General features: G+C 40.2%; 1 protein-coding gene across 3 annotated transcripts in view; it reads left to right on the forward strand.

Annotated features, from left to right (window-relative positions):
• Positions 1 to 8,579: 8,579 nt before the first annotated feature.
• Cstf3 (cleavage stimulation factor, 3' pre-RNA, subunit 3) overlaps positions 8,580 to 24,128 on the forward strand; it is a 74,942-nt gene continuing 59,393 nt past the window's right edge. For all 3 annotated transcript variants that reach the window (NM_145529.3, NM_177253.4, NM_001037326.2), the window contains exon 1: positions 8,580 to 8,798. In NM_145529.3, coding sequence (NP_663504.1) covers positions 8,772 to 8,798 — 27 coding nt within the window. In that variant the 5' untranslated portion in view covers positions 8,580 to 8,771. The remainder of the gene's footprint in view (positions 8,799 to 24,128) is intronic.

The following is a 24,128-nucleotide window of genomic DNA, read 5'->3' on the forward strand; positions in this document are numbered from 1 at the left end:
GTGAGAGCTTTTTGTTGGTCAAATTGTATGTGCTGAAAACAGGCATGCATTTTTAAAAAATGTAAATTTATGGAGATTGTAGATAATCTCTTTCCTCCCAAAAAATGAATACTTCCTTTGTTCAGTTTTCATGACACAGGACAGTAACGAAGCTTGACAAAGAAAAGTCCTAGGATGTTCCTTGCTTGCAAAACCCACCAAGCACTTTTCAGACTCAGTAAAATCTGTCTTGAAAATCACCTCTAAGCTGTGTGTGGTGGGGCCTAACTTTAATCTCAGCTTTTGGGAGGTAGGAGCAGGAGGATTGGGAGTTCAAGTTCAGTGTCAACTACATGTCTTGTTTAAGGTTTGAGGCTGTCCTGGACTAAAAATATCAACAAAAGCAAGCAAGATTACCAGTTGTTAAGGACTCTTGCTACCAAGCCTGGAGACTTCTTTATAGTGGAAGGAGAGAACGCACTCTCTATGGCTTGTGAACGAACACACACACACACACACACACCCCATATGCCCAAACACACATACAAATGAAACAATAAACTTAATTCTATTTTATTTAGTTAGTTATTTATTTGGTTTTTCGAGACAGGGTTTCTCTGTATAGCCCTGGCTGTCCTGGAACTCACTTTGTAGACCAGGCTGGCCTCGAACTCAGAAATCCACCTGCCTCTGCCTCCCAAGTGCTGGGATTAAAGGCATGCACCACCACACCTGGCTTTTAATTCTATTTTAAATGAATCATTAAGTGACAGGCTCATATAAAAAGTGAGGAAACAGAGTGGAGAGAACAGAACACAGTTGTGGTCTGTAGGATTCGCAGTTGCCTAAGTCTGTTGATAGCGTTTGTTTTTCTCCCAGCAACCTGCATAGCAGGTCCTTAAACCATGAAAGCTGGCCGCTAGCCAGCAGGGAGGAAGCATCCAGCTGCATCGCAGCCTCCTTTCTCTACATCTTGCAGCAAAGGTGTGTGGTGTCTTCGGCACCAGAGACCTCGTGTCTTTTAAAACTACAAATAACTCTTCACATAATCATTAGTATTTGTCTTACATGTATTACAGTGGGAGAAGTATTCGGAGAACTAATATGAAAAGACATCATAGGAATAAAAAATTTCCTTACTTCCATCCTTCCCTCCCTGGTCCTTGCTATATGAACCAGGCTAGCTTAAAAATCGATGGTTTTGTTTGCTTGGTTGGTTTCTCGTGTTTACTTATGACAAATATTCGCCAGTTTCCTCTGGGCAGAAGTTCTTTGAAAGATGCTGACGGTCTCTCTAACAAACCCAAACATTGCAAACATGGGGCTGGCAGGGCCCTCCTCCTTTCCCTCTTCCTCGCTACACCATTAGATTTAGCCAGCCCCCAAAGTCTAGTCCCTTATTTGGCCACTTCCTTATGCCTGACCAAAAGTCCAGGGTTCAATTATCAAAACCCCAAGGTCCAAAAATCAAAATTGATTTTTCAGCTACACTGGCTAACCCGTCCTTACCCACTGACCCTAGCACAGATTTCCTTTTTTTTTTTTTTTTCCTTTAAAACCCACTCCTACAAAAGCACCTGCTGCTGTCTTTGTCTGATTCAGAGGCGAACCCCCTCCTCACCCCATGCTGCTTGTCCCTCCAGAGTAATAAATCTCCTCTGTGCTCAGAATTTGATGACTGGGTATGTTCTGTGCTGACTCCTAGGTTCCTTCAGATGCCATCAGCCTTAGCCAGCCGGAGACTAGAATCATCCAACTCGCCCATCTGGCAAAATGGTCCCACAGATAGCATAGGTTTTAATCTGACCATCAAACCTTCCTGTGACATTATCAGTCTTGGCCACATTCCTCTAGATAGATGCATGGTCCTTAGCACCAATGGTATGGTTGGCTGAGGCTTGCAGAGGCCCAGGAACTTGCTGGGGTCATTCTTCATGTTGAGGCTGTGCCTGCTTCCTCAAGGTCCAGGGCAAATAAAAGTAGTTTTGAAATAGTAAAATGATAATTTTTTGTTTTGTTTTCTTGCTCAGTTTACTGTAATATTGTTCTTTTAGGGTTTTGAACTCCCTACTACCCCAATGCTAGCAATTGAGCCCAGAACCTCTCATATGCTAGACAAGCACTGCAGCTCTGAGTTGTACCCCCAGTCTGATTCTTTTCTTTTGTATGTGTGGTAGTCTGGAGGGGTAGTTGAGACAGCATCTTTCTCTGTTGTTCAGGTAGCCTCAAGCTCTGTTTTTTATTTTATCCTCAATCTCTATATTCTCCTGCACCAATCTCTTAATCTTTTTTTTTTTTTTTTTCAAGACAGGGTTCCTCTGTGTAGCCCTGGCTGTCCTGGAACTCACTTTGTAGACCAGGCTGGCCTCGAAATCAGAAATCCCGAGTGCTGGGATTAAAGAGCGGCACCACGCCGCCGGCTCTCTTAATCTTTTGATTGCAGGCTTGTGCCACCACAGCTGCCCTGATTGCAGAGGATCTGGATTTAGCCCCCAGCATCCACACAGCAGGTCATAAACCTTGGTGACTGTAGTTTCTGAGGAGCCAATGCCCTCTTCTGGCCTCGTCAAGTATCAAATACACATGGAGCACACAATGTTTCACATGTTACAAGCTAAACAATCACACACACAAACAAACAGCTTCTTGCTAGGTGTAGTGCCCACACCTTTCATTGCAGTACTCAGGAGGCAGAGGTGGATAGGTTATTGTAAATTCTAGGATATCCTGGTCTATATAGGGAGTTCCAGGCCAGCTAGTGAGACTACATAGAGAGACACATAGTCTAAATAAATAAATAGATCTTTTATAAATAAATATAATTGAATACCTTGGTGTTCTTAAATATTATTCAGACCTATTTTAATTTTAAAAACATTTTAAATTCAAGTTAAGAGAGTCAGATTAAATTTCAGGTATGAAAAATATGTTCAGTCAGCATTCTAAGTCAAGATAAGTCATTGTAGACAGTTCTATCAGTGTATTGAGAATTTGTTTCTTGAAAGTGCTGCACATACTTTAAAAATAAAATTCCTGATATATCTGTGACCCTTTTACACAGGCTTTTGAAATATTTACCCATCCCTCTACATAGCTGAAGTCATGTGTCTGTCAAGCTTTTCTCTAAAATAAGTCAAAGTATAAACAGAAGACAGAAGTGGAAAGAATCAGCTGCATGGGTACAGAGGCTGGCCATACCCAATATATTTAGAGCGAGTATTTGTAGCAAGTGTGATTTATACTTGCCCATGATGATCAGCTGTAACTAGGCTGGTTTGTTTGTTTACTTACTTGCTTGTTTTTGTTTTGTTTCTTTTCTTTTCTTTTTGGTTTTATAGTTGTTGTTTTGAGTCAGGATCTCTCTATATAGACTGGGCTGGCCTCAAACTCTTGGATATCCCCTGGCTTCTGCCCCCCTAGTGCTAGGAACAAAGGTGTATGACACTGCTCCAGTTAACCAGGTATTTTAACTAAGAAATAAGACCCAAGTCTGTACTGCAACACCAGACACCAAGCTTATCACCAAGCCCAGCAACGACTATTTTTAGAATTCTGATGAAAATTTCTAATAGATTTTCTCTTTCTTTTCTCTTCTCTTTTTTCTTTTCTTTCCTTACCCTTCCTTCCTTCCTTCCTTCCTTTCTTTCTTTCTTTCTTTCTTTCTTTCTTTCTTTCTTTCTTTCTTCCTTCCTTCCTTTCTTTTTCTTCCTTTCTTCGGAAACAAAGTCTCATATATCACATACTGGCCTCACCTGTAATCAAGGCTGACCTTGGATTTCTGACCCTCCTGCCCCCCTTGTGCTGAGATTATAGTTGGTATCACAATGCTAGCCTCCAAGTGAATTTGGGATAGATTGATACATACATACATACATACATATAGATATCTACAGAGAGAGAGATATATCAGTAGGTTTGCCACCGCTGCTTAATCTTTAGCTATAACCTGTATTTGCTGCCATCTTGGGGACTCATAGAACCATTGCAAGTGCCCTTTTCTTTCTGTTCTCTGCCTTTCTTCCCCAAAAGTTCTCACGAGGTATTCCAGACTATCCTCAAAATTCTCAGATCTCCTTTGGGTCAGCTCCATGAGTTCTAGAATATTTTTTTTTAACAGTTACACTTTAATTAAATCAGGACTTGTGGGTGCTGAGTCAGTATTAGTGGCATAGTTATTAAGATAAATGTGGGGCTGTGAGTGTAGCTCACTGACACAGGAAATGTTTACAAGAGAGATGCCTACATCCAATCCCCAACACTTCAAGAAGTAAACATGGATCCTGTGTCTTTCCCTAAGATTCTTTTTGCCAGTGATGATGGCGATGGGATTAACACCTTTAATCCCAGCACGTGGGAGGTAGAGGAGGCGGATCCCTGAGTTTGAGGCCTAGTTCTACTCTAGAGAGTTCTAGGACGGCGAGGGATATGTGGAGAAACCCTGTCTTGAAAAACTAAAAGAAGAGGAGGAGGAGGAAGGGCAGAAGAAAGGAAGAAAGAAAGAAAGAAAGGAGAGAGAGAGAAAGAGAGAAAGGAAGAAAGAGAAAGACAGATGGACAGAATCTGCCTTCATAAGATAGTTTTGTATATTCTTAGTAATTGATGGGGAAGGGCCTAGCCCACTGTGGGTGGGCCACCCCTGAACTGATGGTCTTAGGCTCTTTAAGAAAGTAGGGGAAGTAGGAAGCCAGTAAGCAGCAATCCTCCATGGCCTCTGCATCAGCTCTTGCCTCTAGATCTAGACCCTGTTTGAGTTCTTGTCCTGGGGATTGTGGTGCACACTTTTAAAACTAGCATTGGGGAAGTCAGAGGCATGTGGGTCTCTATGAATTCCAGGTCAGCCTGGTCTACAAAGTGAGTTCCAGACCAGAACAGTCAGGGCTACATAGAGAGATCCTGTCTCAAAAACCCAAAAGGTGAACATTTTCTAAAATAAATGAGATAAAATTAAGCATAATTCCGGAAACTTGGTTGAATACTGATTTGTAGAAACCTCCTTTAAACACATTTTGGGGTTGACGGTGTAGCTCAGAAGCTAGTGCTCAGAAGACGGTGAGCTTGATCCAGCACATATTCCCCAAAAATCACACTGTTGAAAGAGATGTGAAAATGTAGATGTAAACTAGATCGTAATTGATGTCAGGAAATAACTGTAAGCTTTCATGGATATGATAAATGGTCTTGTGAATATGAAGAAGAAAGTCCTTATTCTCAGAAAAAACAAACTGATTCATTTAGAGAATGAATTTAATTTACTTTTAAAATATTTTGCCAAAAAAAAAAAAAAAACCCAAAATAACAACAACAACAACAAAAACCCCAAAACCAAAAAAAAAAAAAAAAATCCCACGTCAGGTGGTGGTGGCGCACTCCTTTAATCCCAGCACTTGGGAGGCAGAGGCAGGTGGATTTTTGAGTTCGAGGCCAGCCTGGTCTACAGAGTGAGTTCCAGGACAGCCAGGGCTATACAGAGAAACCCTGTCTCGAAAAACAAAACAAAACAAAACCAAAAAAAAAAAAAAAAAAAAAGTTAACAACCAACCCAAAACAAGGAAAGAAAACCACAAATACACCTGTAAATACATGCATATAAAGCAAAAAATGCCAAAAATGTTAATCTCCTGAAGTGGTAGGTCAGTCTGTCTGTCTATCTATCATGTGTATCTGTTTAGGTGAGTGGGTGGCTGCACATGCACCATGGTGGAAATGTGAAGGTCAGAAGACCACTTGAAAAAGTTGGTTCCTTCCTTCCACCATGTAGTTTCTGGCTGTCTTGAAGCTTGCTCTGTAGACCAGAGCTGGCCTTGAACTCAGAGATCCATCTGCCTTCGCTTCCTGAGTTCTTGGATTAAAGGCATGAACCACCACTGCCTGACTCTAACTCTGCCTCTTAATTACCAGAATTAAAGGCTTGTACTACCATGCTCAGTTTGGGAGTTGTTTCAAGTAACATTCTTTCTAGGTTCTCTATAAATATGCAGAGATGGATTTCAGGTAATCAGGTCTTTTAATAATGCTGACTACTTTCATTGAGGAGCCTCAAAGATCTTGATCCAGCAGCAACCCAAAGGAAATTCATTATTAATGTAGACTTTATAGGGGAGAGGTCTCTGAGTTTATCGGATTAATTAAGGCACTAGATAGGATATACGGAATGGTGGGTTCTTGTAGTCTGGCAAGATCATCTGTGATCTAACAGATATAATGGTATGCCTCCAGACCCATTATTCTACAAGTGGAGTCAAGAGAATAAGGAGTTCAAGCTACATGAGACTCTTGTCTCAAATACAAATGCAAAGGACCAGCAAGGACTTAGTGGGTAATGATGACAGCCATCAAGCCTGACGACCTGAGTTTCATCCTAGAGGCATTTACATTGAAAGGAGAGATCAGATTCCCATAGGTTGGCTGAACACACAAAAACAAATAATAAATGTAAAAAGAAAATTAAAATAGACAAAACCTGATGGGTGGTGGAGGCACATGCCTTTAGTCCCAGCACTCATGAAGCAGAGGCAAATAAATAGATCTCAGTGAGCTTGAGGCCAGCATGGACTACATAGGTTGAACTCTGTCTCAAAACAAAAACAAAACAACAACAAGAAAAAAAAAATCAAAAACCGAAACAACAAAAAGACAACACCCCCAACATGTAACATAAAACCTAGAGATAGCATAAACCAGCCTGCCTCCATTTTAGACTTGAAAGCCATCTTATAATAAAGACAAGCCATTCCTGTTTAAGATTGGATCTTTGTTTCTCACGGATTGGGCTATGCCTCACCTATTATTTTAACTACTAATGGTTTTATATGGCCTATTCCAGGAAATGGCAACCGCACCTTTGTTTCAGGGGGTAGTTCTGATCACCTGGCAACCGCACCTTTGTTTCAGGGGTTAGTTCTGATCACCTGGCAACCGCACCTTTGTTTCAGAAGTGTATTGTGCTCACCTGCTGTTATGATCACCTTCTTTTGACCACCTTGTTATTATCACCTGGCAGCCATGACTTTGTTTCAGGTTATGACCAGCTTGTTATGTTCTGCTTCGTAGCCTCTCTTATTTGCCTGCAAAATCTTCCATTTGACAACTCTCTACTCTTGAACTATAAACACCTGTATCTTCCCCACATCCAAGGCTGATCTCTTGGACCCAGACCTTAGAGACAGCCTGTGTGCATGAAAAAAAAAAAAAAAAAAAAAAGTCTTGCTTTAATTAACTTGATCATGATTTGGGTTGGTGGTCTTTCTCCTTGCATCTGTGACATTAACAATAACCTCTTTAAATGTTTTGATGAATACACGCACGCATAGGCGTGCACACACACATGCACACATATATACACATAAGCTATTTTATATTTCTGGCTTAATTTTGTGGCTATTTTTAGATTTATATATTTATCTTGTGAGTGCCTGTGTGTTTGTAAGTGCAGGAGTTTGCAAGCCATAGTGCATGTGTGGAGGTCAAGGAATAACTTCCTGGAGTCGGTTCTATCCTGTCAACTCATTGGATGCCAGGATCAAACTCAAGTTTTTTGGCCATCACGGCAAGCACCTCCACTCTTTGAACCATCCTGGCTCATTGTGGATATTTTTCTAAGTCAGTCACATCAGCAACAGTTTAAAAGAGTAACGCCCCATTGAGGGAGACTTCTGAAATATTCAGACTCCATTATCAAATGTTGCAGTGACTCAATATATGTACATTTGATTCATGCATCTATTTGCTTAAAAAGATATATGCATCTCATTGTATGGCCCTCGTCCGTGGGCTCTACACACCAGGCTGCCCTCAGAGATCCATCCAGCCTCTGTCTCCCGAGTACTGTGATTAAAGACTTGTGCCACCACCGCTCAATAACCTCCTGGTTACTCGTAAGCCAAATAAGAGCTTTTACCTTTTAAGTTAAATCTTAGCTGCTGTTGCTATTCCTATCTTTAGGCAAGGAAACAGAGACGCAGATAATGCAAATTGCCCAGTCTACTCCTCTATAGTAGGTGAGAAGTCTGGATGCAAAGCAACATTCCTTCGCCACTATCAACGCAATTTTGCAGATAAGAGATCGTGGTGAGACGCTAAACTAAAATCCCCGGTCTAATAGTGAACGGTGACAGCAAAAGTAAAAAAAAAAAAACAAAAAACAAAAAAACAAAAAAACAAAAAAACAAAAAACAGACTTGATGTGTTCCTCTCCTCCCCAAGAAAAGAAAACGTACAGAACGCGTTAGTAGACTCCTTATTCCCGAAACACGAGAGGTATTCACTAACTCTCAACGCTATTCCCTAAAATGGTCAGTTTGCCTGTACAGAGCGGATTGGCAGTCAGGCTTCAGCAGGGAGGAGCTCGGCTCTGCAACTCAGTCGTGAAATTCCAAGAAGCGCGGGAGCTCCCAGGCCAATCGGGTGGATCTTTCCGGCCGGCCTCGGAAATCTGGACAGCGGCGTCATCAGTTCCGGGCGTGACGTTAGCTCACGCACTGAGCCCGCCCTCTGGGAGCGCTCTGCGCTTGTGCACCTCCAATAATCCGGGAGTTAAGCCTCAGCCCCGCCCACTGTCCCGGAAGTGAATACGGAAGCGCCTCACACCCCCTCTGCCGGCTGGGGCGCAGCCATTTTAATTCAAATCTGAGTGGGCGGCGGCGGCGGCGGCGGCGGCAGCGGATTTGGCGGCGGCTTTGGCTCTGAGGGACAGGGGTAGTGTTCCTGGTTTTGGTGGGGTTTGCCTTTAGTTTAATTTTCCTTTTCTAGCTTCCCTTTGCCGGCTGGTGCGTACGTTGTAGTCCCCCGAGGCCATGTCAGGAGACGCAGCCGCGGAGCAGGTGAGGAACGGGAGCGGTGGGGCCTCGTGGCGACCTCTTCTCTCTCTAGCCCTGTGGGTGCGAGCACCCCGTTCGCGTGAGCAAGGGCCCTGAAGAGCTAGTGAGCCCGGGGATCGGGAGCGCATCCCCCGAAGTCTCCCAGGTTTGGGCTTCTCTGTGGCGTTCGTACGAATAAGTATGGGACTTAGACAATGGCAGAGACGTCGCTTCGCCCTGGCCATTGCAGTTTCTTCGGTCGGGACGGTGTATTTCATACCACTTTAGTGTTCCGGTAGTCCCAGATTGTTCTAACGTGTATCTGCGCTGGCAGTGTTTTCCTCGTCTGCCCCCCAGTCCTCTGTCCCCAGAAATAACGAAATCAGTCTGGAAAATTCGGCCCCCGAGAGAGCGAAGGTAAAAAGAGCCACGGCTCTTCCGAGCTTTGGGGGAATTTTGTGGATTCGCTTTCTTCCCCTCTCGTTTAGGAACACTTTATTTTTGCTTTTACGACCACGCAAACATTGCAGAATTTGGTAAACTGAAAACTCGAAATGTGCTTTAGTCACTGTAGGCACCATCTGTTTGGATGGTTAGATATGAATGATACATAAGTATTTTACAAATGGGACTTTTAGATAGGAGATCTCACCCTTTTGCTGTTTGGCTGTTTGTTTGTTTTGGATAGGTTTTCACAGTGTAGCCCTGACTAGGCAGGACCTTCTGACAGGATTGCTTCCTTGGCCTCCAGGCGTCCATCTCCATGTTTGGTTCTTTTGCTCTTTTATATCCTAAATTTTGTAGGCTAGTGTTTGGCTTTTACTGTAAAAAACAAAACTGAGTTTTTGAAAGGTGTGTGTTTTGATCTTGATCCACGTATATTTAGTTTTAAAAGAAAACAAAGTCCTAAATTTCTTATTGCTATAGCAATGAAATACGCTTGTATTTTTATTTCTTTTCTTTTTCCCAAATCCCCAGCTAATAAAATAGAAATTATTGGAGGTTGACAGATGAGGTAAAATAGGACTGTATGTTAATGAAGTGTAGGCAAATTAGAACTTAATTACTTTGGTGACTGAAACGCTTGAGGACCAATTTAATTCCAAGTCTTGGCAGTGCTTTTGCATTTTATCTAAAGTCAGGGTGCCCACGAATGCAGTGTCTTTGAACTATTTTTCTAAAACTGTTTATTTTACTCTACTCTTACCGGGCTGGCATTTTTATTTTCTGAAAGTGAAGGAGTGGTGTTGAGGTTTCATTGGATGTGTCTGAAATTCACTGTTTTATATAAATTTGTAAAGACAAAAATTTGCCATGCTTTTGTTTTAGAACTATGCGGGTTTTAGTTTTTGTTGTGGGTCATCCTGCTCCACCCCAGCTAGAGGTTGAACCCCGGGCCTTATGCATGCAGGGAAGCAATCAACCACTGAGTTAAAAGCCTTAGTAACACAGTGTGTGATGTTTTCTATGAGAACTGTGATGAGACTTTATAAACCTCCATTCTCCAAACCCCTTTTATTTTGACAGTTGCCCCTATGTAGGCCTGGCTGGCATGGAACTTGCTACATAGACCAGTCTGGCTTTGAACCTCTGCCTTGCTGAGTGCTAGGAGTAAAGATGGTACATGCACATCTAGCCTTTTTTTTTTCTTTTTTAATCTAGGAGTACTGTGCAACTCAGGCAGGTCTTGAACTCATTGCAATCTTTCAGCTTCAGCATCTGTAACAGGCATTCCTCCTTTGAATTTTATTGTGCAGTTTACAACAAAAGTTGAAGGGAAAACTCATGAACACTCATTATAATTTTCACCAAATCCAGCAGGGTTACAGGTTTTGTCTGTCTGTCTGTCTGTCTCTCTCTCTCTCTCTCTCTCTCAGGGTTACAGGTTTTGTCTCTCTCTCTCTCTCACACACACACACACACACACACACACACGAGTGTATATATATATATATATATATATATATATATATATATAGTATTGCAAGTATGTATTCATACACATATTTCTTGTGGCTTAAAAGCTAGGAACTTCCTCATATTAGGCAAGCTCTACTATTGACATATACCTCTAACCTTGACATATTTTCTTTCTCCATACACATTTCTTTGAAAGTTGACTTATCACATTTCAGTCCAAACTATTTCAACATTCTTTTATATAATGACATTAATGCTTTTATGTAACTACCATACCATTATCCTACTCAAAATCTAGTAATGCCTTATTGGGGAGTGAGGGGGATTGCTTTTGTTGATGTTGTTGTATAACAGCTCTTGGAAGATCAGGCAAACCTCCAACTCAGAGATCTGCCTGGCTCTGCTTCCCAAGTGCTGGGATTAAAGGCATATGGAACCTATCCTGGCTTCTGTATTATTTTTTTGAGATAGGGTCTTGTATACTTTGAGGGCAAACTGGCTCAGTTTGTAGCTGATAAATGACCTTGAACTTCAACCTCCCAAGTACTGATCATAGGTTCTTTCCAGTGCACCTGGCTCAATAATGATGTATTTCTAACATGTCCATATTCAGATTTGCCATTGCCTCAAGAGTGTGATTTATAGGGCTATGGATGTTGCACAGTTGGTAAGAGTGCTTGTGTCACACGCACAAGGCTCTGGAATCCAACCTAAGTTCCTAAGCACTAATTAAGCCAGGCTTTGACAAAAGACCTGTAATACCTGCACTCAAGGAGTTAGAGGCTAGAGGATCATAAGTTTGGAGTTATTGTTGGCTACATAGTAAGTTTAAAGACTGTATGAGCTATAAAAGACTTTGTCTCAAAAACAAGACAAAACAAAAAACAACCAAACATCAAAATATAATCTAGGTAAACCACTGAATCCTGTATTTATGTAATTGCTTATCTCATAAACAATCTGTTAGACTGTACCTTCTCACCTATGTTGTCTGTTCGAAAAGACAGTTATCATTTTGGGATTTTGTTAGGGGAATTTTTGATGGTGCTATTTAATATATCTTTTACTCTATTTCTCAGAGAATGTATAGTTAGGTCTATTCTCCATTTTAGTAGTTTTGAAAGGTTAATTCCTGGATAGAATATAGTACAAGTCATTTAAATACTCTTGTAAATGGATGTATGTGAGAGAGTGTGAGTGTGTATGTGAGGGCTCGTGTGCTTGGACTTGTGGAGCTCAGAGGGATAACCTTTGAAAGTAGGTTTTCTCCTTCCACTCTGTAGGTCCTAGAGATTGAACTAAGGCTTGATGACCTTTACTGTGTCATTTTTTGCTAGCACAAAAGTTCATGTGTGGTAGCATATAGTTCTGTATTCCCAGAACTCAGGTTGAGACAGAGAGGGTAGGAGACCGTTGTGGATCATGGAGACCCATGAAGTCTGATCCCCCTGGAGCTGGATACAGATACTTGTAAGCCAGTGTAGATGCTAGGAACCAAACTTGGCCCTCTGGAAGGGCAATATTCACTCTTTTAACTGATGAGCCCTTTCTCCAACCCCATTTAAAAAATGGAATTCTGTCTACAAAGCAAACAAAGACAAGGAAGCACTTTTTCTGATTATACCACTACCAATGATAGATAATGTTTGCTTCCTTGGTTGTTGTGATGATTGCCACATGTCTTCATTGGACTGTTTTTCCCTATTAGTAACCTGTTTTGATACTGTCCTCAGGAACCATCAGTTGACAAATACCATCCTCCTGCCTCTGCCTCCTGGGTACTAGGTTTACAGGGGGATGTGTTACCTGGCTTTTTTTTTTTAATGTGTTTTTCATTTTTGTATATGTATCACGTGTACTCCAAGACCTTAGAAGGGGCTTTTTGATCCCCTAGAAATGGAGTTACAATTGTGAGCTACCATTTGGGTATTGGGAACTAAACCTGGGTCCTTTGCAAGAGCTCGTAACCACTGAATCATACCCCCAGCCTCTTAGTCCCACTACAGATTTTACATGGGAAGGAAGGAAGGAAGGAAGGAAGGAAGTAAAGTGTAGTGTATTTATCATAGAGCTTTTCCTTTGCCCTCATTGCATTGAAGTAAATCTCAGTTGCTGTGTTATATTATATAACTTTAGCTGAAGTAGTAATTACATGATACTTTAAAAGTGTAATGGGTTTTAAAATGTGAATTGGCTGAACAGTTCTTAGTGTTTAAAACAATGGCCAGTGAAAATCTGGAGAAATTAAATACTAAAATGACTTCATATTACTGGAAGGATGGTTCGCTGGGTAAGAGGGCTCTCTATAATTTAGAAGACTGGAGTCAGTTCTTAATGCTTACATAAGGAGGCTCACAAGTACCTGTAACTCCAACCCCAGGGGATCCAATGTTCTCTTGGTCTCCTTGGGCACTTGTACACATCTCATGCACATAAATGAAAACATTTTTTTAAATGACCCTTAATTATAGGTGAGAAAAACCTAAATAGAACTGAAGACTACTAAGAGACAAGCTGTGATCCTAGCATTTAAGAGACTGAAGAAGGAGGAACTTGGGGTGGAGGCTATAGTCTGAACTATACAGCAAGTCTTTCTCAGAAAAAAAAAAAAAAAGGAAGAATAAGAAAAGCATCGTTTTGTGACTGTTCTGTTTCTTTTGAGGGGTGTGTGTGTGTGTGTGTGTGTGTGTGCCTGCCATATAGACCAAGCTGATTTGGAACTTGTGGTGGGACTCCTGCTTCTGCCTGTCTTTTTTAACCAGAGGAGTCATGAGTCAGTGTTTTTCTGCTAGTGAAAAATAGCTTGCAGAGGCTAGAGAAAACAGGAAAAATATAATGTGGTACACTTCTTAATGAGAAGAAGGTTGAAAAATCTTTACAGTATTATCCGAAACCTAGTTTATTTTATTAGTACTTAGAATCTGTTTAAAAGTAACAGTGTTACCAAATAATGTAAAAGTCAGGGTAGATATGAGGGGAGAAGATTGGGAAGAAAGCAGGATAATGAAATATAAATATGTTGGGTAGTATATTTTTTGGACCCAGTTATTTTTATATGTATAATAAAATTTCTCCGTTATAACCTTTCTGTGTTCCTCTTGTTTTAAATGATTTTTGGTGTAAAACAATTTTGAGTAGGTAAATTGGTTTGATTTTAATATTTAGGAAAACCAGACTTCTACTTTATTTGGCAGTAATTGTTTCTAAGGGTACTAGATCTGTCCTTTGTTCTGTTTTTTGTTTGTTTGTTTGTTTACTTTTTAGAGTTACAGCAAAAAGGAACTTTTTTTCTTTTTCTTTTTTTGTTTTGTTTTTTTGTTTTTTTCAAGACAGGGTTTCTCTGTGTAGCCCTGGCTGTCCTGGAACTCACTTTGTAGACCAGGCTGGCCTCAAACTCAGAAATCCGCCTGCCTGTGCTGGGATTAAAGTCGTGCGTGCGCCACTACGCCCGGCCTGCACAAAGGAACTTAATAGGGATTGTATCTGCTCTTTCTGAATATAAAGGAAAATATATACTAGGTAGAATGGCAAAAATCAGTGTTCAGGTGTTTTTATGTTTTACTGTTGCTAAAAGCCAGTTCATTGTTTTAAGCTTTTTTACTATATCCCATAGCTGCATTTTTCCCTTAAGACAGAACCCAATTGTAAATTTGGGTCATTTTGTCTGGGCAATTGGCAGTTGTATGGGAAAAACTCTAAAAGGGGATCAGGGAGGTTTTACTTTTTTTTTTTTTTTTTTTAATTTAGTTATAGGGTGTCTTTATAGTCGAGGCTAGCCTGGAACTCTTGGGCATTGAGTACTGGAATTTCAAGTATATGCTACCTTACCCAGCTATTTAAGCTATTTTTGATTTGAGAATTTAATTCTGTAAATATTGAATAAAATTAGAATGTCAAGATGTAGATTCTTTAATCTAATTTTCTAATGTTCCTCTTAATCTAGTGAACTAATAGCTTGGCTACTTTTGTTTGAAAGAGCCTTGATGGTCAAATTCCAAAAGGTTAAGTTTTTGCTTTTTTTGTTTGCGTGTCTTTTCCCGCCCCTCCCCTCCCCTCCCCTCCCCTCCCCTCCCCTCCCCTCCCCTCCCCTCACCTCCCCATCAAAAGTGCTGGAATTAAAGGCATGTGTCACCACTGTCTGGCTATTTATTTTTCTTTTGAGGCAGAATCTTTCTATATATTCCTGATAGGCCTGGAACTTACTGTGTAGACAATGTTTTTGGAAGAAGGTTGCAGAGAGAAATGACTTCAAATATGTACTGTGCAGTTTTCTTACTATTTTAGCAAAAATTCAGTAAGGATCATTTGGGTTTGGTACTACCTTATATTTTTTAGACTCATGATATTTGGAAAAGTATTTAGAACCAATAGAATAGATAGTAGTTATGTTTTATGATGTCCCTGAGTTGATTTTTGTCATTATATTGAACATTGTACAGTGAACATGCTTACACAAGCTATATGTTACATCATGGGGTTTTGAGATAGGAATATATGTATACATATATACATATAATACCTAGGAGTTCACTGGTGTAAGTTAATGGCTAATGGCAGAATCCTATTAACTTGTTGCTCTAAAGGGCACAATTGAACAAAACAGTGAAAAATAAAGTGTGCAAGAGCAAATGATGCAGTAAGGAGCATTGCTGTTAGAGTATGTTAGAGTACTTGCCTGGAATACTAGGCATTAAGTTTGGAATCCAGGTGGGGATCCAAAAATCTATGGGGAAGGGGAAAGTAGAAAGAGAACGGAAGCTGCTTCCTGGCCTAATGGGGCATACTGGTTGGTGTTTTCCATTGTGTTAGGGGTAGAACTCAGGGTCTCAGACACACTAGTCATGCATTCTGTCTTGTTGGTGAGACAGGGTCTTACTCTGTAACCTGGATTGCCATAGAATAAACTGTGTAGTTTAGGCTAGTCACAATCTCAGAGCAGTTCTGCCTCACTCAGTCTCCTAAGTACTGTTATAGGCATGAACCACCATGCTTGAATAATACTGTTGTATACTAAACTTTTTGACATGGTCTGGCTATGTAGCTGATGTTGCCCAGAAACTCCTGATTTTCTTGTCTCAGCTTTCTAAGACAGGGTCTAACTTTGTAGCCCCAGCAGACTGCAGAGATGCACCTGCCACTGCCTTTATAGTACTTATATTAAAGGTATGCAATACCATACCAGGTTCACACCTTAGTATTTTGTTTGTTTGAGACAGTCTCACTTTGTAGCTCTGGGTGGTGGCCTGGAATTCACTACAAGACCAAGACATTGTAATCCTCCTGCTTTTGCCTCCTGAGCATGCACCATGTTTGGTTACTCCTTACTTTTTCAGTTTTTTTGTTTCTTTTTGTTGTTGTTTGATTGGCTGATTTTTGGGTTTTCAAGACCGTGCTTCTTGGTAGCTGTGGCTGTCCTTGAAATTGCCCTGTAGACCAGACCAGCCAGGAACTCACAGATTGGCCTGCCTCTGCCTCTGAATATAGCATTAAAGGTCTGTGCTACCACCATACTTTGAGGGTTTTGTTTTGTTTTGTTTTGTTTTTTAAATACTAAAAACAAATGAGTATGTGTTATTCTGTGCTATTTTGATTAAAAATATATCTAAGTATTTAAGGCAGCAACCCAGTTGTTCTATTGTACTATGTGTTGTTATATGTGCTAGACCTCTGTTTACACTAGCCAGCATCACTTTGAACACCAGCATTGAAACTAATGATCAAGATGTCACTAAACTCAAAAGTGGAATTTTTCAACATCATTATAGAGTCCTTTTTGATATGTGACATTGGTTTAAATACTATACCATATACTGTTTCTTATAGTTGAGTTAGGGAGTCATTTTTGTCAATTTTTTATGTGCTTTATGAAAATACAGGTGTCTGTGTGACAGTTTTCAGATTGCTATCTCTGATTCTATTGATAGACTGAAATTTTTTACTTAAAATAGCTACTAAAAAGAGAAATGGGCTGGAGAGATGGCTCAGCAGTTAAGAGCACTGGCTGCTCTTCCAGGGGTCCTGAGTTCAATTCCCAGCAACCACATAGTGGCTCACAACCATCTGTAATAATGAGATCTGATGCCCTCTTCTGATGTGTTCTAAGATAACTACAGTGTTTTCATATACATAAAACAAATAAATAAATCTTTTTTTAAAAAAGAAAGAAAGCATGTACTTGAAGTGATTTTAAGTAAATTGAAGCTTGAAAACCTCAGAATTTTAGGGAGGAGGATTATTACCTTAAATTTATTCACTAGCTCACACTCTATGATAGTCTCAGTATAGAACCAGCTGGTCTTGAATTCAGGTTTTTAGCTTCAGCTTCTGAAGTGCTGGGATACAAGTTGAACCACCATGCCCAGCAATTAATTGCTTTTAAGTATATACTTGATAAAAATGAGTAGTAAAACTACAAAGTATATGAATAGTATTTTACTGATTTTCCTTCTTAACTCTCCCTAAATTATAGTTAATACATTCAATAATGGAAAATACTTTATGAGAATTGTGGTTCATCTCTGCTTGTTTAGTAGGCCATGGAAAAGAGTTTATTTTCCAAGCATAGGTTTAACTCCTTAAGTCCCCATCCCTTCTAAAAACCGATATCCTCTTTTAAAAAAAAAAAATATATATATATATGTGTGTGTGTATATATATATATATATATATATATATAGAGAGAGAGAGAGAGAGAGAGAGAGAGAAGGGTCTCTATGTAGCTCTCCCTGTCTATCCTATCCTGAAATTTACAGAGATCTACTTGCCTCTGTTTCTCAGGTACTGGGATTAAATAATGGCTTGTGCCACTATGCCTGGATCATTTATATTTTTTAAAGCTTTTGTTTGTTTGTTTGTTTTTTTCGAGACAGGGTTTCTCTGTATAGCCCTGGCTGTCCTGGAACTCATTTTGTAGACCAGGCTGGCCTCGAGCTCAGAAATCTGCCTGCCTCTGCCTCCCGAGTGCTGGGATTAAAGTCATGTGTGCGGCTTTAAAATGCTTTTTAATGATATGTATGTGTGTTGTGTATATTAGTACAAGTGCTTTCAGATGTTAGCCATCAGATCCCTCTAAAGCTGGAGTGAAATGCCTGACATGGGTTCTGGGAATTGAACTTAGGACTTATGCAAGAACAGTAAGTGTTCTTAACCACTGAGCCATCTCTACAGCTCCCCCCCCCATTTTTGATATGTATTACTTAGATGAAGCCAGTCTCTTGTTTTCAGATCCCATTACAGATGGTTGGGAGCCACCATGTGGTTGCTGGGAATTGAACTCAGGATCTTCTCTCCAGCCTCACACTCTTTTAAATTGTGTGTACACATATAGCCCAGGCTGGCCTTTGAGTTGCTCAGTCTCCCAAGTGTTAGGGTACAGGTGTGAGCCCATTTGCTTGCCTAAATTAATTTCTATTTCACTTTTCACTTAGACCCCCTATGTATCAGCCCCTCCAGTTTACCCTGAATAATTTTTTGGAGAAAAACTCTGTCCTCCTGTCTCTTTTACCTCCCTAGTACAAACAGAAAAATTGCATATTTTCATTTATTTTTGTTTTTATGATGCTGGGAATTAAACCCAGATCCTCATTCATAGGCAAATGCTTTAGCACTGAGTTATTCTTTTTATTTTTTTTTAAGATTTATTTATTTAATATATGTAAGTACACTGTAGCTGTCTTCAGACACTTCAGAAGAGGGAGTTACAGATGGTTGTGAGCCACCATGTGGTTGCTGGGATTTGAACTCAGGACCTTCGGAAGAGCAGTCGGTGCTCTTAACTTCTGAGCCATCTCTCCAGCCCCAAGTTACCTTCAGCATCTATATGTCAATTAACAACCACCAGTAACTTCAGTTCCAGAGGAACTGATGCCCTCATCTTACCTCTGTGGGTGATGTATGCACACAGTACATAGACATGAATACATATAAGGAAAGCATCTATATGCATAAATAAAGATAAATTAAGACATGGTTTTTTAATTAATTAATTAATTATATGTAAGTACACGGTAGCTGTCTTCAGACGCTCCAGAAGAGGACATCAGATTTCGTTACGGATGGTTGTGAGCCACCATGTGGTTGCTGGGATTTGAACTCAGGACTTTTGGAAGAGCAGTCGGTGCTCTTAACCAATAAGCCATCTCACCAGCCCAAGACATGTTTTTTTAAATCAGATAGGGGACTAATATCCTATATATATAAAGAACTCAAGAAGGTGGACTCCAGAAAATCAAATAACCCCATTAAAAAATGGGGCTCAGAACTGAACAAAGAATTCTCACTTGAGGAATACCAAATGCCAGAGAAGCACCTGAAAAAATGTTCAGCATCCTTAATCATCAGGGAAATGCAAATCAAAACAACCCTGAGATTCCATCTCACTCCAGTCAGAATGGCTAAGATCAAAAATTCAGGTGACAGCAGATGCTGGCGAGGATGTGGAGAAAGAGGAACACTCCTCCATTGTTGGTGGGATTGCAAGCTTGTACAACCACTCTGGAAATCCGTCTGGCGGTTCCTCAGAAAATTGGACATAGTACTACCGGAGGATCCAGCAATACCTCTCCTGGGCATATATCCAGATGTCCCAACCGGTAAGAAGGACACATGCTCCACTATGTTCATAGCAGCCTTATTTATAATAGCCAGAAGCTGGAAAGAACCCAGATGCCCCTCAACAGAGGAATGGATACAGAAAATGTGGTACATTTACACAATGGAGTACTACTCAGCTATTAAAAAGAATGAATTTATGAAATTCCTAGCCAAATGGATGGACCTGGAGGGCATCATCCTGAGTGAGGTAACACAATCACAAAGGAACTCACACAATATGTACTCACTGATAAGTGGATATTAGCCCAAAACTTAGGATACCCAAGATATAAGATACAATTTGCTAAACACATGAAACTCAAGAAGAATGAAGACTGAAGTGTGGACACCATGCCCCTCCTTAGAATTGGGAACAAAACACCATTAAAGGGGTTACAGAAACAAAGTTTGGAGCTGTGTCAAAAGGATGGACCATCTAGAGACTGCCATATCCAGGGATCCACCCCATAATCAGCTTCCAAACGCTGACACCATTGCATACACTAGCAAGAATTTGCTGAAAGGACCCAGATATAGCTGTCTCTTGTGAGACTATGCCGGGGCCTAGCAAACACAGAAATGGATGCTCACAGTCAGCTAGTGGATGGATCACAAGGCTCCCAATGGAGGAGCTAGAGACAATACCCAAGGAGCTAAAGGGATCTGCAACCCTATAGGTGGAACAACATTATGAACTAGCCAGTACCCCGGAGCTCTTGACTCTAGCTGCATATGTATCAAAAGATGGCCTAGTCGGCCATCACTGGAAAGAGAGACCCATTGGACACGCAAACTTTATATGCCCCAGTACAGGGGAACGCCAGGGCCAAAAAAAAAAATGGGAATGTGTGGGGAGGGAAGTGGGGAGGGTATGGGGGACTTTGGGGATAGCATTGGAAATGTAATTGAGGAAAATATGTAATAAAAAAATTAAAAAAAATAAAAAATAAAAAAAAATACTTGTCTTACTTGAGAGCCGAGGCTCAAGCATGGGCTTTAAGCTTGCTAGACAAATGTTCTATCTACTACTAAGTCGCAATACCCATCTCCTTTCCTTCTTTCAAAAGAAATGTTTTATGTTTATGAGTGTTTTGTCTGCATGTTTGCTGGTTCCATGTCTGTGTTGGTGCCCTTGGAAGCCAGAAGAAGGCATGGGATCCTCTGGAACTGGAGTTAAGAGATGGTTAGGAGTCACCATCCCGCGTGCTGGGAACTGAACCCAAGTTTTCTGGAATAGCAGACAGGACTCTTAACGAACCATCTCTTCAGCCCCTCAGGTGCTTAAAAGATCACCCAGATAAATAATTTGTTGGTTGGGGAGTAGCTCAGTAGTAGAGTTTTTACTGACATGCACAGTACCTAAATTTGATTGTTCTGTGTATAAAACAATCACAGCCATCTTTTTCTTGTAAAAGTACATTTTTATAAAATACATAGTGATTTGGCGGGAGTAGGGGGGGTTCAAGACAGGGTTTTTTTTGTTTGTTTGTTTTTGGTTAGCTCTGGCTGTCCTGGAATTGACACTGTAGACCAGGCTTCTGAGGTCAGTACTTTGAATATTTCAAATTCATTTTTAATTTCTAATATAAGCATTGATTGAGAAAGCCTACATCTGTAAGAAGTCTCTTTGTATATCTTGGCTAGGCAGAGTGAGTACTCCTTGGGATGCAGAAGTAGGTGGGTCTTGAACTGTATAGCCTGGGCTATACAGTAAAATGCTGTCTCAAAACAAAGAAAAAAAATAACAATGTACTTTTAAAAGGGTGGATTGTATGGCATGTGATTCATGTCAACAAAGTTATTACTAAAAATAACTTATAATGAAACCCGATAATTAATATAATGCATAATATACTTACTATAACCTTCATTCTTGTAGTCAATTGTAATATACGTTGTTTTTTTTTAATGTATTTATTTTATGTATATGAGTACACTGTAGCTGTACAGATTATTGTGAGCCTTCATGTGGTTGATGAATTGAATAGGACCTCTGCTTGCTCAGGTCAACCCCAGTCGCTCTCTCAGAAAGATTTATTTATTATAAATACACTGTAGCTGTCTTCAGATGCACCAGAAGAGGGCGTCTGATCTCATTACGGGTGGTTGTGAGCCACCATGTGGTTGCTGGGGTTTGAACTCGGGACCTTCAGAAGAGCAGTCAGTGCTCTAACCTGCTGAGTTATCTTGCCAACCTGTGATATAAGTTGTTATTCATAAAGAAAATTAAATGATGGATAGAGCTATGGGATTTAGTTTAGCTTTTGTTGTATTTATTTAGTTTAGTGCTCCTACCCTTCTTGTTTGGCACTAGTGTTGCCTGAACACAAAAGCTGGAATTTGGAACTTTTTTTTTTTTTTGAGACATGGTTGCACTATGGAGTTCTGGCTGTTCTGGAATTCAATTGTGTAAACAGGCTGGCCTCAAACTCAGACGCAACTGCTTCTGTCTCTGAAGTGCTTGCCACATGTTCAAGGCTACATGTTCTTTTGTTGAGCTGTGTAGTTGCAGCCTTAGTCTCTATTGAGTCTGTGATAATTAACTACTGCTCATTCAAACAGGAGCTTCTCTGACCAAACCTGGCAGTAGCACTAATATTTGGGCAAAACCATAATTATTTAGAGAGCAGTTTTGATAAGTAGATTATGCCCATTTAGCAAAAACAGTTGTAGCTTCCTCACAAAGGCCTGTGACTTTACTTGTCATGTCTATGACACCATGTCTCTGTTTTGCATATCCTAGGAAACAGGAGTTTTCCTTTGTTCCATAGTGTGACACATAAGCCACACTATGCCTGTGCTTAATGTTACAAGAAGTTAGTTGTAAGTAGCTAACTATTCCTTTGAGGTGAGTGCTGGGGTCTGAACACCAGTCCTCATGAATGCAAAGCAGGACAAACTTTGAACAACCATTTCCTTAACCTTCTTTTATTTGTGCTTTAGTATTATCATTATCATTATCATTATTATTATTATTATTATTGTGTGTATGTGTGGTGCTCGTGAATGGTATGTAATTGTGAGTGCATAAAAGTCAGGACAACTTTTCTGGGTTCCAGGTATTGAGCATAGGTTATCAAGTTTGCAATATTGCCAGCCTGCTTAGTGCCTACTTCTTACTTAATTTTAAGTGTTTTTGTTTGTTTTGTTTTTTGTGGCTGTGTGGTTATGGGTGTTTTGCCTGGGTGTATGTATCTCTGTGCACTATGGGCATGCCTGGTGCGTAAGAAGATCAGAAGAAGGCATTGGATCTCCTGAAAGTAGACTTACAAATTGTTGTGAGGCTCAATACGGATGCTGGGATTTGAACCATTGTAAGAGTTGCAAGAGCTCCTAACCACTGAACCAACTTTTAGGCTGTTTTTAACCCATGATTTGAGGCCATTTAGGAACTTTTTTTTTTTTTTTTTTTTTTAAATCTTCCAGTCTTTGTTTTTATTTTCCGTTCACTCTACTCCCCATGATGGGGTCTTACTTCTGAAGCCTGGGGCTTATAATAGATCTGCCTTCCAAGTCCTGGGGATTAGAGGTGTGTGTAACCACGCCTGACTGTAATTACTGTTTTAAAGTTACCTCAAAACAACACTTCTTGGTTATTTAATTGCTTTGTGTATATTTATGTGTTTTGTGGCCTGGTATGTTCCCAGGGAGGCCAGAAGAGACTGTCAGATCCCCTGGAGCTGGAGTTACAGGAATTTGGGAAGCATGTGATTGTAGGTGTAGGATCGGAAGGATTGGAATGTGGGTCCTCTGAAAGCAGCGGTTGCTCTTAATTGCTGAGCCATTTCTAGCCTGCTTGGTTTTGTTTTGTTGTTTTTTTGAGGCAAATTCTTTCTTTGTAGCACAGGCTGTCCTTGAGCGCATTGTCATTTTTTTAACCTCCTCCGTTCTAACATTGCAATTATGAGCCACCATGCCCCTCTAAATTTTTTTTGATTGTTTTTTCAAGTAGTAAACCTTTTGAAAGAATTCTCTACTTTGTCAAGTGCAGGTACTCCTTCAAATAACACCTAGAATATACTTCGCATTGAGCAAATATTTCTCACGTGGATAGTGAAAATTCAGAGTTCTAAGGGTATGGTGTCCTAATAAGTATATGTTATGTATATGTGCCCCCTGCCAGCCTAAATGGCGATTGTAATGTGTTACTACTTATACTTAACTGTTTTCAGTGACTCCAAATTTCATAATTTGACTGATTCAGACATGGCTATTTAAATTATTAGTCTTATATATGAGCCACTAGGCCAGTAGCTGACTGTTTTCTTGTATATTGTTGTATAGTAGTTTAAGTTGCTAGAAATCAGCATCAGATATTCTTGTTAGATTTTGGTCAGTTTGGTCTGCTTCAGAATATCAGTGTTAGTTAGTTATATGACATTTCATTTATCCCATTGAATAAATTTCATTTGTTTTGGGTTTTTAAAAAGTTATTTGCCCTTTGTCCATCAGTGGTTCCAGGTGAACACAGGCTTTCTTTACTCTAGGCAGTCACTCTGCTATTGAACTATTTACCTGGCTGCATTCTCTCTGTTTTCTTTTTAAGTCAGTGGGCTTTCACATTATTGACTGGACTTTATGCTAGTAAGCTTAGTGGCTGCTACTGCCCTTTCATATGTGCTCCCCTCCCACACCCGCCCTTCTGAAAACTTCATTTTAGAGACAAGGTCTAACTGTATCCTTGACTGGCTTGGAATTTGCCCTGTAGACCAGGCTGGTCTCAAAAGCCTACAAAGATCCTCTTGCCTTTGCCTTCTGAGTTCTGAGGTTATGTACCCCATGCCCGCCTGTGTGTTGTTTTTCTTATACTAATTTAAAACTTGATGTAGTTAACTTTATTTA

Source organism: Mus musculus, chromosome 2 (genome assembly GCF_000001635.26).
Source record: "Mus musculus strain C57BL/6J chromosome 2, GRCm38.p6 C57BL/6J".
Lineage (NCBI taxonomy): Eukaryota > Metazoa > Chordata > Mammalia > Rodentia > Muridae > Mus > Mus musculus.